The sequence below is a fragment of the Bos grunniens genome, chromosome 24 (assembly GCF_055505025.1).
Source record: "Bos grunniens cultivar Pamir isolate PY7600 chromosome 24, Bosgru_T2T1.0, whole genome shotgun sequence".
NCBI classification, from domain to species: domain Eukaryota; kingdom Metazoa; phylum Chordata; class Mammalia; order Artiodactyla; family Bovidae; genus Bos; species Bos grunniens.
The window spans coordinates 38,734,219-38,746,461 of NC_141188.1; the positions used below are offsets into that span (position 1 = coordinate 38,734,219).

General features: G+C 53.4%; 1 protein-coding gene and 1 non-coding gene across 4 annotated transcripts in view; one reads left to right on the top strand and one right to left on the bottom strand.

Moving 5' to 3' along the window:
• Positions 1-12,073, top strand: part of EMILIN2 (elastin microfibril interfacer 2) — a 59,188-nt gene extending 47,115 nt beyond the window's left edge. For 2 of the 3 annotated variants that reach the window (XM_086373089.1, XM_086373091.1), the window contains 4 exons: positions 8,113-8,490; positions 9,812-9,844; positions 10,084-10,212; positions 11,062-12,073. In XM_086373089.1, coding sequence (XP_086229215.1) covers positions 8,113-8,490; positions 9,812-9,844; positions 10,084-10,212; positions 11,062-11,399 — 878 coding nt within the window. In that variant the 3' untranslated portion in view covers positions 11,400-12,073. The remainder of the gene's footprint in view (positions 1-8,112; positions 8,491-9,811; positions 9,845-10,083; positions 10,213-11,061) is intronic. The other variant, XM_086373090.1, reaches the window with a different exon arrangement.
• Positions 290-362, bottom strand: TRNAR-CCG (transfer RNA arginine (anticodon CCG)). Its single transcript has one exon. It is a non-coding gene; the product is annotated as a tRNA-Arg (tRNA).
• Positions 12,074-12,243: the final 170 nt, after the last annotated feature.

The window sequence follows — 12,243 nt, forward strand, 5'->3', positions numbered from 1 at the left end:
TATCCCTCACCCCTGTGTTTCCCCTTTAGTAACCATAAGTTTGTTTTCAATATCTGTAAGTCTGATTCTGTTTTGTAAGTTCAGTTGTTTCATTTTTAAAAAAAATTGGGTTCCACATGTAAGTGATGTCATATGCTATTTGTCTTTCTCTGTCTGGCTTACTTCACTTCGTATCATAGTCTCTAGATCCATCCATGTTGCTGCAAATGGCATTACTTCATTCTTTTTCTAAAATTTATTTTTATTTATTTGGCTGCCCTGGGTGTTAGTTGAGGCATGTGGGATCTAGTTCCCTGACCAGGGATTGAACCCGGGCCCCATGCATTCGGAGTGTGGAGTCTTATCCACTCGACCACCAGGGAAGTCCCGTATTTCTTTCTTTTTAATGGCTGAGTAATATTTCATTGTGTATATATATCACATCTTCTTTATCCATTCCTCTATCCATGGGCATTTAGGTGGCTTCCATGTCTTGGCTCGTGTAAATAGTGTTGTAGTGAACACTGGGCTGCATGTATCCTTTTAAATTATGTGTTTTTTTTTCAAATACATGCCCAGGAGTGGGATTGCTGGATCATCTTATTGTTGTGGTTCAGTTGCTAAGTCATGTTCTCTTTGCCCACCAGGCTCCTCTGTCCTCCATTATCCCCTGGAGTTTGTTCAGATTCATGTCTGTTGAGTCTATGTGCTGGATCATATGGTAGTTCTATTTTTAGTTTTGAATGGTATTAATAACATTTCATTTGGGGGTGCTACAGATTTAAGAACCCCATCTTTATCCAGTTGCTTAGCCTAAGCTGTGCTGTAAGAATGAAAAAAACACAGGTTTTTCAAATCAGCTCAGTTTAGTCGCTCAGTCGTGTCCGACTCTTCGCGACCCCATGAATTGCCTGTCCACCACCAACTCCTGGAATTCACCCAAACTCATGTCCATCAAGTCGGTGATGCCATCCAGCCATCTCATCCTCTGTCATCCCCTTCTCCTCCTGCCCCCAATCCCTCCCAGCATCAGACTCTTTTCCAATGAGTCAACTCTTCACATGAGGTGGCCAGAGTACTGGAGTTTCAGCTTCAGCATCAGTCCTTCCAATGAACACCCAGGACTGATCTCCTTTAGGATTGGCTGCTTGGATCTCCTTGCAGTCCAAGGGACTCTCAAGAGTCTTCTCCAACACCACAGTTCAAAAGCATCAATTCTTCGGCACTTGTAAAGCCTGGCAGGGGAAGAGTGGCCTCATGCCAGTGTTATGACAGTTTTGGCCTTCAACTTGAAATTGGCTGAGTTTGAGGCCAGTCTAGGTCCCAGATAGCATGATGGAGTCAGTCCGAGTGTCATAAATACATAAAGGCTGCATAAACTGCGCAGACTCGGACCACACTGCCTCTGGACGATACCTGCCCTTCTGCTCTGTGAGCATCTGGTTTCTGTAAAGCTCTTCAGTTGGTGAAAGCAGCGGCTGCTTTTCTCCGTCTGAACCTTGACTCTAGGACTGCTGTGTCCTTGGCACCGGCCTCTCCTACAGCTGTGTGCAGAGTCCCCTGCGAGCTTGATAGAAATAAGGACTCTGGGCTCCCTCGGGAGACTCCTGCTTAGCAGGGGTGAAGTCAGTTCCAGGAATTTGTCATTAAATTTGTAATTAAAACAGAGAACCCCCCAGCTCCCGTCGTGGAAGCGGAAGGCAGACCCCCCTCAGAGGCAGCTGGGCCAGAGAGAAGCGGAGAAGCAGGGGGTGGTGGGGAGGGTGGGGAGGGAGGGAAAGTCCTGGGTGCGGAGCCGCAGCCCCCGCGCCAGCTCTGCGGGACCCGCGTGTCCGCTGACGGGCTCTGCCGACGCTGTCACTGTGCCTCCTCACATCCTGACCGTGGCGGCTTTACAGCAAGTCTTAAAATCAGGTAGACCCTCTGTGTGTCCATGTACAGCTTCAAATCAGCTTGTGAATTTCTATCAAAGAAGAAATCCCCAGTGACTTTTTGGGTCAGGTCGGCTTCTCTAGGGTTCAGTGATAACAGGTGACCTCTGTTCCAAGGGCACTGCCCTGCCGATGTCAACCCGCGAGGCTGGAGCTGTGTGTGTGTCAGTGATCTCTAGACTGCACTTTTCAGAAATGCCAGCCTGTTTGCCCTGTGGAGCCTGATTCCAGGGGCCTCTGCGTGGTCACACTGGGCGGGACTCCTTTCTCGGCGGGGCTCCGTGCCCTGGAGGGACGGTCAGTACGGGCCCTAGATAGGTCATAGTCTCTAGATCCATCCATGTTGCTGCAAATGCTTTACTTCATTCTTTTTCTAAAATTTATATTTATTTGGCTGTCCTGGGTGTTAGTTGAGGCATGTGGGATCTAGTTCCTGACCAGGGATCGAACCCGGGCCCCATACTTTGGGAGTGTGGAGTTTTAGCCGAGTGTGGACCACCAGGGAAGTCCCATATTTCTTTCTTTTTAATGGGCAAGTAATATTTCATTGTGTGTGTGTGTGTATATATACACACACACCACATCTTCTTTATCCATCAGTGCTGTGATGGAACCACACAGTGCCCCCAGGACCAGCTTGAGTGTTTTCTCTCTTCATTCCAGCCAAAGTGCAAAGCAGCATTTCCACTGTTTGCTCAGTAGGACAGTTCCTGCAAACCCATGGTCTCCCCCGCCCTGCTGTCAGGGGAGTCGCATGGGGTTTCTGTGCGTCGTCTCCCCAGCGGCTCCTTTACATGCCTCCCCATCCTCTCCCCCCTTGACCTTCCAGGCAGGGAGACCATCGAGTGTCTCCTCAAAGCCCCTGCCTCGTGCCCCCCATGCCTGGTCAGTGCAGGAACCTGGTCCCTCGGCACCCCCTCTGAGCCTGGCGTTTCTCATCAGGGTGGCGAGGGTCCTTCCCGGGCACAGAGCTTTGCCAAGTGGTGTGACTATCCTTCCACTTAGCCTGCTGTATGTCAGAATGTGGGTGGGTTTCTTTTAAAGCCAGAAGTCCTGGGAATTCCCTGGCAATCCAGTGGTTAGGATTCCACGCTGTCACTGCCAAGGGTCCAAGTTCAGTCCTTTGTCAGGGAATTTAACATCCTACAAGCCATGCAACCAAAAAAAAAAAAAAATACAAAGTCAGAAGTCTTGATTGCCATCTTTAAAACAGTCCCACCACCCCGACCTGTAGTTGCATTTGGTCAGCAGACACCCTCGCAATGCCAGGCAGCTCCCCACCCCCTCCCCACACTGGGCTTCTAGTGAATTGGCCTGGACATTTGCACAGTGACTTGTCACTGTCAGGGATGTGGCCCCACACCTGTCACTTCATCTGATCAGCCAAATTCTGCCTGCTTGTCAGGAGACTTTGAGGGTTTAGCCTGAGTGGTGGATGACTCAGCCACGCCGCCAACACAGACTCTGACGTCCCCGCAGCCCTGTGCTGTGACACGACTCCATGGGGTTGCTGACAGTTTCCTCAGGCAGGTCTTCATCTTAGCAAAGGTTACAGTGGCTTTTAATAAGAACTTTAGCGGAGTGGGAGTGGCCTTTCCTACCTGCTATTGGCTCTGTCCTTGGTGAGGTCGTGGCCCGGCTTGTGCACAGCTGCACAAGGCCACTGCGGGGGCATCAGGACGGAGACCTGGAGGCAGGCTGTGGAGCAAAAGCATCATCATTCCTCACGTGAAACACGGGCAGCCCCACTTGGTTCTTACAAACTCAAATGGTCACTGGATTAGAAACATATGTGCAGTTCGAAGAGACACTGGCTGCCAGAGTTATCTTCCCAGATGGAGCAAGATGCTGTCCAGTTTGTTTCCAGTGTGTAATAAATGTGTGTGTTAGAGACACTACGTGATGTGCTGGGGGCCAAGGTTGGGGAGCAGTCGGGATCCAGGGCGGCTTTTTCATGCCGTCTCTGCTGTGATGTGAGGGGTGTCGGAGCCACCCGTTCTGCACAGAGTCCTGGACGGACTCCCCGTGGAGATCAGTGCAGGATATTTGGCCCAAGTGGTTTATTTGTTCATTCTTTCCCCTCTGCCTTCCACTTGCTATCACAGGCCTGGGTGTTGAGGGAGTGATGACTGAGAGAGAGAACCATCACTGTTTCTAAGTTCTGGCATTATCCTTACAGACCCTAGAAAGACGATTATTGTTAGCAAAGTTAGGGCGCCTCCTCTACTGGCTGGCGGGAGTGAGGGTACAGCCCAGGGTACCGGCCTTTCTTCCTTCACCAAATACTCAGACGTCTCAGTGTCACGTGCCAGTCCCTGGTGACAAAAGACCATTAAAACGTGTCCTCAAGTGTTCATCATCCAGCAAGTGAGGAGAGGTATGAAAACCAGACAGGCCCTCAGAGCTCCGTGATTGGGAGGCAAGATTGTTAAGCGCTGCTGGGCTTCACAAGGAGCAGCGGGACTGTGGGGAGGGGTGTGTGTCGTCGAGGATTCCCGAAGAGCCGGGCCGGGGGCTGGACTGAAGGTGGCAGGAGACGATGGAGCAGGTGGTGCGGACACGGCTGTCAGAGGAGATTCGACTGGATCTTATGAACAGTGGAGGACAGCTGGAGGGTTCTGAGCAGGGACGATGATAAGGACAAACTGTCCTCTGAGAAAGGTAGGGAGGAAGGACCCGAAGGATGATTCAAAATGAGAAGCTGGACTTAGCCCAGATCGGGGTGCGTGTGAGAAAGGAGAGGGCAGAGTAAAATACGACTCGAGCACCTAGACGAGGTGACAGAGACAGATGGGGCTTCAGAGAAAGCGGGATGATGCGAAGGGTTTGTAGGGGGATAGGTACAAAAAAAGTTGTGAGGGGCTTGTATTTGGCTATTTTTAGGTGCTTTGTGTCGGAGAACGCCATGGCACCCCACTGCAGTAGTCTTGCCTGGAAAATCCCATGGACAGAGGAGCCTGGTAGGCTGCAGTCCATAGGGTCCTAAGAGTCATCAGACATGACTGAGCGACTTCACTTTCACTTTTCACTTCATGCATTGGAGAAGGAAATGGCAACCCACTCCAGTGTTCTTGCCTGGAGAATCCCAGGGACGGGGAGCCTGGTGGGCTGCTGTCTATGGGGTCACACAGAGTCGGACACGACTGAAGCAACTTAGCAGCAGCAGCAGGTGCTTTGTGTACTGTAATTCTTTGAGGGTTATAGGACTGGGGAAGTCTGCGTGTTTAAAGTACGGGTGGAGACACGCAAACTTGGGCTGAAGGGAAGGAGCCAGTGAGGCGGAAGGAGAGAGATGGAGAGGAGAGGAGCAATGTTCGAGGAGCTTCTCCAGCAGAGAAGGGAGGTGGGAGCGTGCGCCGCGGAGGGAGGCCAACTTGTGAGCCGAGAAAACAGCGTGAGGAGGGGAGACGGACAAGGAGGGACCTGAGCATGCTTGGACTGGAGGGAAAGGAGATGGGGTGGGCCCCAGTATCGTCTGTGTTTTATAAAAACAAAACACTTCTGAGGAATTTACAATGGAAACCACCTCCCCTGCCCCTTCTCCCTGTTACCCTTCTCATCCCAGAAGTGGCCACATGCAATTCTTTGAGCTGTTTTCTCCACTGATGTTTACTTCCTTATTTCTAAATCAATTTATTAGCTTTAGATATCTCTCTATGGATATTATATACAGTATTGGACATTATCAGCTGCAGACATTAGCCCATAAGGCTCTTTCATGTCTCCCCCTCCTCCCAACTCCCAATAGTTATACCACAAAACTCAAGTCAGTATTTATACTATAAGCTAAACAGCTCAATAATAGCCAAATAGGATTGTGTTGCTTTCCTCTGAATTAGTAGTAGTGTTATTTGCTAGATTTTATGTATCTGTCTTGGGATTCTTCTCACTCACTGAAACTCTCTCAATACCATAAAAAGTATCAGGTCATTTGTTGGTTCCATTAAAAAAAAATTTTTTTTTTTGGCAAATCATGCCTTTAATTTAAAAAAATTTTTTTCAAATTGGAGAATAATTGCTTTACAATGTTGTTGGTTTCTGTTGTACAACAACATGAATCAGCGTAAGTATACATTTATCCCCTTCCATTTTTCAACCTAATGACCTCCCTCTGGGAGTTCTGTTCCCAACACAGCCTGGACTGCTTCCTCTCTAGACTTGAGAAAGCTCTAAGGCTTTCAATCTGAAACTTTGCACTACCATCCTAGAAGTTTCTTGAACTTCTAGGTTTTTAATGGTTTACTTTCATTTAGGTGGAGTACATTTTCCAATAGCTTTTTAAGAAAGGGTGCTCAAGAGTTTTGCTGGTCTTTAAATATTTCATGGCTGAGAAAGGTTTATTCTAGTTTCACAACTGGCAGATACTTTAGCTGAGTACAGAACTCAAGGTTAACAATGATATTCCTTCAACATTTGAAGGTGGTGTTCTTTTGCTTCCTGGTTTCCCTTACTTGAGAGTCTGATGATGTCCTTCTGATTTGAAGTCACTTCTCTCCATCCCCCAAGTCTGTAGGATCTTCTCTTTATCCTCAGTGTTCTGACTATGCCTTGGTTTGGGTCTTTTATTTAATAATCCAGCTGGGATCTTTTACAATTCTAACGAATTGTGCATTCGATTCTCTCCTTACCACCTCTCTATGCCCCAGTTTTTCTATTTACTCGAGAAAGTTCTGGATTGGAAAGAATCTAATTTTCCTAGTTTCTCTCCTATTATCCATTATTTTATCTACCTGGTCTACCTTCTAAAAGATCTCCTTGATTTTGTCTACCAACTCTTTCACTGAATTTTCTTATTTTGGCAAGCATATTTCTAATCAGTGAAGACATTCTTATTCTCTGGTTAGGCCTCTTTTAACACCAATCTATTCTTGTACTTTGGATGCAGTGCCTTCTGTTTCTGAGTTTATTTGCCTATTTTGTAGAGTAGGCACAGGGTTTGTAAGAAACAGTACGTGTGGGAAAGCATGCAAAGAAGCAGTTTATGTCGGACAGAAGCAGCTAGAGGGTGGGCATCCTTGCCAGCAAGGAGCGTGTTTTACTACATGTTTATTTTCTTGTATTATCTGTTTCTTCAAAGTTCCTTTTTATTGCTTGGTTATTTCCTTCTCATCCTGTCCTTCACTGTGGCTAGTGGTGTCTCCATGTCTGAAATCCTTAATGCCAGTTTCTACGTCCAACCTAGCCCTTCCCGCCAGAGTATTGCAGAGAATTAAGACTTGATGCCTTCCCACTGTATGGTGTGAATGAACTTATCTTCAGTGCATCTAGAACGGTGTTAGCTCTGTACCATCCTGGGGGCACTTGAGAAAGTGATGATCAGTTCACTCAGCTCACGTTCTGGAGGGCTTCATCCTCTCATGGAAAGGGTGCTTGCGGAAAAGCTTCCCTTGGGGGCTGGAGGTGGGCTGGCAACCTAGCTCTGTGGGTAGAGGGACCTGTGTTCCATCTGCCACAATCACCTTTGTGACTTTAAAAAAACTAGACTGGGGTGGGGATACAATGCAGTTTCTGATTTTACTTGATAATAACTTTGGAGCTTTGGAACCTGGGCCATGGCAGGCACCCTATGGATGGAGGAGGAGGTAGGTGGGGTTTGGCTGTTGAGGAGGGTATCAGGGCAGTCCTGGTTGTTCCTAGATGTCTTGCAGGCCTGCAGGAAGGGCAGTTCCAGGAATGTATTCAGAGTAGGAAATGGGGGCAGTTGCAGGCTGTGTCTCAGCACTGTTCCGAGAGGGCAGGGGGTGTGAACCAGGAGGCTCTTGCAGTGGTGCTCCAGTTGGAAGTGCTCCAGCTGGTGATCTTAAGGCTGTGGTGACCTCTGTGCCTGCCGCAGAGGCAGCTCGTGCTCTCTGACACTCTGGGTCACGTGAGGTCTGCAGAAGCAGGCCCTCGGCTTGTGGTGGCAGCAGGCAGGTACAGTTGCGGGGTCATTATGGAGTTTTTGCTGCTGGAACCAAGGATAATGTTATTTTGGGGAGAGCAACCATCATGTAGAAAGAGGCTGAAGACCCTCCTCTCTGGGGCAAGGGGTCCCCACGCTGTGGTGGCTGCTCTTGTGTTTACCAGTGGACCTGGCCCAGGGACCCCCAAGCACACATCTTCCAGGAAGCCATGCCCATGGGGCCTCACAGAGGGGCCTGTGATTGAGCAGTCAAGTCTGTGGTTTTTAACTCTATTTCTTTCTACTTTCTCAAACGCTCAGCAGAGGACCCCTCAGAAACGCCTCAGCCTCCCCTCCGGGGGAAGGCCCCAGAGGACGTAGGAAAGCCCTCAAGCCCGGCAGAGGCCCCCACGGAGCTGTCCACTCCAGTGCTGACCCCACTGCTGCCGCCCAGCACTCCCTCGCCTCCGAGGGACCCAGGACAGAAGCCCGTCCTGCCCAAGAGACGCCCCCCACCCCTGCGGCCCGGCTGGACAGGGCTGCCCTTCTTGCCTGGCTCCACGGGGGTCATCATGGAGACTGGAGAGGCCGGCCCCCCAGGCAGGATGGGGGTGTCAGGGCGGGGCCTGCCCCGGGGTGTGGATGGCCAGACCGGGCAGCGGCCAATCCCCAGCGCCGAGGGCTACGCAGGAGCTCCAGGTAAGTGCACCCCAGGCATTGGGAGGCTGCTGCGGGGCTCTGTGGGTCATGGGTCCAGCCAGCAGGGAACAGCATCCAGACTGAGCTGTCCAAAGATGCCGCAGTGCCCTGGGCACAGAACATCACACTTAGAGTTGCACCCTGGGCTATATTACTTGTGCCATCCAGGCAGCTCGCTGATCCTCCCAGCAGGAAGTGCACTTGAAAACCAAACATGTACTGGGAGCCTGGGCAGCAGCAAAGAGGAGCACACAACTAAGCGGGTAGGGTGGAAGGTCTGGCTCCAACCTTAGATGTGTGGCTGGAGGAGGCCAGAAGCTGGAGGAGGTTGCTGGATGTTGGAAGTTGGAGGATGAAGGAGATAGGAGGAGGGATGAGGATAGTGAAAGGAGGTTGGATGATGGAGGTGGTTAGAGGAGGCTGGATGTTGGGAGTTTGGAGGAGGTTGGGAGGATGGAAGTTGGAGGTGGTTAGATGAAGGAGGTTGGAGGAGGATGAGGACGGAGGAGGCTGGAGAAGGGTGGAGGAAGGAGATTGGAGGCTGGAGAATGTCAGAGGGTTGAGGGGATCAGAGGTTGGAGGTCGCGGGGAGGTTGGAGAAGGAGCATGGAGGTTGTTGGAAGTTGTTGGAGGTTGGAGAAGGGAGGAAGTTGGAGGAGGATGAAACATGTTGGACGAGGGAGGAAGTTGGAGGATGGCTGACGTTGGAGTCCGGAGGAGGAGGAAGAAGGTTGGAGGAAGTGGGTGGAGGAGGCTGGAGAATGGCGGAGGATAGAGGTTGGTGCGTAGAAGAGACTGGAGGAGGTTGGAGGAAGCTGGAGGAGTTTGGATTTTGGCGGAGGATGGAGGAGGTGGAGGTTAGAGGAAGAGGAGAGGTCAAGGGACACTCACTGTGTTTCTGTCCTGAAGTAGGTGCTAGACATGCAGCTCCTTGACCAGCACCACGGCTTACATTCTGACACATGAGGAAACTGAGGCTGTGAGCTGTGACGTGTAAACCCGTGACGCTGGGTGGGGGAGGTCACATCAGCTGCCACAGGATAGTACCACCCTGAGTTAAACCCATCAACTTCCTGCAGGGAAAGCGATGAGGCTGCCGGGTGGGGCCATTCCTTCTCAGCCGCCCCTGGCTTAGGCAGGGTGCTGCCTTCTCTAGGATGAAGGCTTCCCCTGTTAGTTCCACGTATCACGGGTGCTTATACTCTGTCGACGATGTGTTCCTTTGCACATCCTCCCACTCACTGTGTGAGGAACAAGCAGCAAAGGGACTCAGAAATGAGGGGCTGTTAAGGGTTCTGACAGTGTCTGCATTGTCTTTCAGGGTACCCCAAATCACCGCCTGCAGCCTCCCCAGGTACTCAGCCGGGGTGGGAGGGGAGGCCGGGGTGGGTGTGCCTGGGTGCCCCACCCCCAGACGTCACGCACGCGCCAAGTCCCGACCTGACACACAGGGCCCTGGCACTCCCCCAGCCGCCTGCTCCTCCGACGAGGACAAGGTGGTGTCCACCCTGAGGGGAAATGAGAGGCCAAGGCCGCCCCTTGGGACCGCACACAGGCCTGGGCTGGGCCTGACTGCAATCCTGTCCCCCCCAGGGGCTCCGGTGCCATCTCTCGTGTCCTTCTCCGCGGGGCTCACCCGGAAGCCCTTCCCCAGCGACGCCGGCGTGGTCCTGTTCAACAAGGTGCTGGTGAACGACGGGGACGTGTACGACCCCAGCACCGGTGAGTCTGCCTTTGCTCAGCTGCTCCGGAGGGCCTCCCGCTGCCCCTTTCTGAGCCAGAACCCACTCACCCTGCTGGGACGGGTCTGCATGGGCCCCAGCCCCCAAAATGGGAGGCCAACCTTGAGCCTGGGTTGCTGCCCCTTGGGCTGTGGGTGCCTCACCTGCGAGAGACCTGACCCCTTAGTCCCCGCTGTTCCCCAGCCCACAGACACCAGCAGACAGGGGGCGGGGGCAGTCACAGGTCACGTGCACGCGGTGGCTGGGGCTGTGTGTGGCAGCTGGTTCTGGGCAGAGGTGGGAGCTGCCACCCAGGCCCCGGGTTTTAGCATCAGGGCTTTGCTGTGTGCTCACGGCCGGCTTCCCGGGCTCCCTTGCTCCCCCCGCCCGGGGTGTGGGGACAGTGTCCACGTGTCAGGGACTCTTGGCACTCAGAGGTGGGGACCTCCAGTTCTCCCACGGGCCCAGACGCCCAGAACCAGTCTGGGCCGTGGGTCTTAGTAAATGGGTTCCGGTGACGCTGAGCAGACGCAGGCCGTGTGCCCAGAGTGCAGGGCCTGGTCTGCCTCCGAGGCTTTATGACACAATTGAGAGCTCAGTGACCCAGCCTTCGCAGGGCAGGTTGAAGACTTGGGCCCTCTCCCCAGAGCCCTCGGAGGTGGCCACTCCCACCAGCATGGGGTCTGGACTCCAGCTCCTCCAACCATGTCTCCACGGCTCATCCCCCCACAGTGGGCCTGCCTCTGGTGGGGAGTGGGTGAGCTGTCTGCCTTCATCCGGGCTGAGTGCCCGCTCGGGCAGGCCATGACGGGTACACCACACGCTCAGGTGTCTGCTTTCCTCCCCACAGGGGTCTTCACGGCTCCGTACGACGGGCGCTACCTGATCACGGCCACCCTCACACCCGAGAGGGATGCGTATGTGGAGGCCGTCCTGTCAGTGGCCAACGCCAGTGTGGCCCAGCTGCACACAGCCGGCTACCGGAGAGAGTTCCTGGAGTACCACCGGCCGCAGGGGGCCCCACACACCTGCGGGGGCCCGGGCGCCTTCCACCTCATCGTGCACCTCAAGGCGGGGGACGGCGTCAACATCGTGGTCACGGGGGGCCGGCTGGCCCACACGGACTTTGACGAGATGTACTCCACCTTCAGCGGGGTCTTCTTGTACCCTTTTCTTTCCCACCTCTGAGGCGGTCGGGGAGCAGGAAGGGGCTGACAGAGCTCGGAAGCTGTAATATATTCAGTGTGTGTGTAGCCGGGGCACGGGGCAAGCTCTCTGCAGACACCCCGCCCCGCCCCCAAGATGGAGGTGGCGGGCGGAGGGCGAACCACGGGTTAACGTGGCCACCGCTCCTGCCACTCCAACTGGACAGCTGGACGAGGGTCGGGCGTGCCCGGCCGGCCCCCGGCTCCTCCCCCGTGTCCCCAGGCCCTGCCTCTGGCCGGGCCTACCCGGTGCTGACTGTGGAGGCTCCGACCGCTGCCTGGTGGACTGCGTCCTCCTGATGGACAACGAGGAGGAGCTGCTGAGAGGAGGCAGGCGGCAGAAACTGGTGCCCGCCGCGTCTGTCTTCACTGGAGCAGAGCCATCGCCGGCCATCTGTCTCCGTTTACCCTGCCGGCGGGAGAAGAGTTGAAACACTGAAGTGGCACAGGCCACCATGGACCCAGGGCGGACAGTGGGCTGTCCCAGGCTTGGCTCGCCATCCCCACACCCCCCACCCCCCGCCCCCACGCAGCGTTTGCCTGGCTGAGAGGAGGATGCAGGAGAGATTGTCGTGTGGCTTGTTGGGGCTCCTTGAATGACATGTACGACTCAAGTGCAAAGACAGGGAGTGGCAATAAAAACGTAAAACACTTCCAGTGTAAGCCTGGTGCCTCGTGGATCGAGGGCTGCTGCTAAAAAGCGCGACTGGAGTAAATGAGTTTAATGGCTATAGAAAGGAAGCGTGAACACATGGGTCTCAACTGTGCAACCGGCATCCCTCAGCATTCAGGCTGTGCACTGCAGGGTTGTGGGTGGCTTATACAGA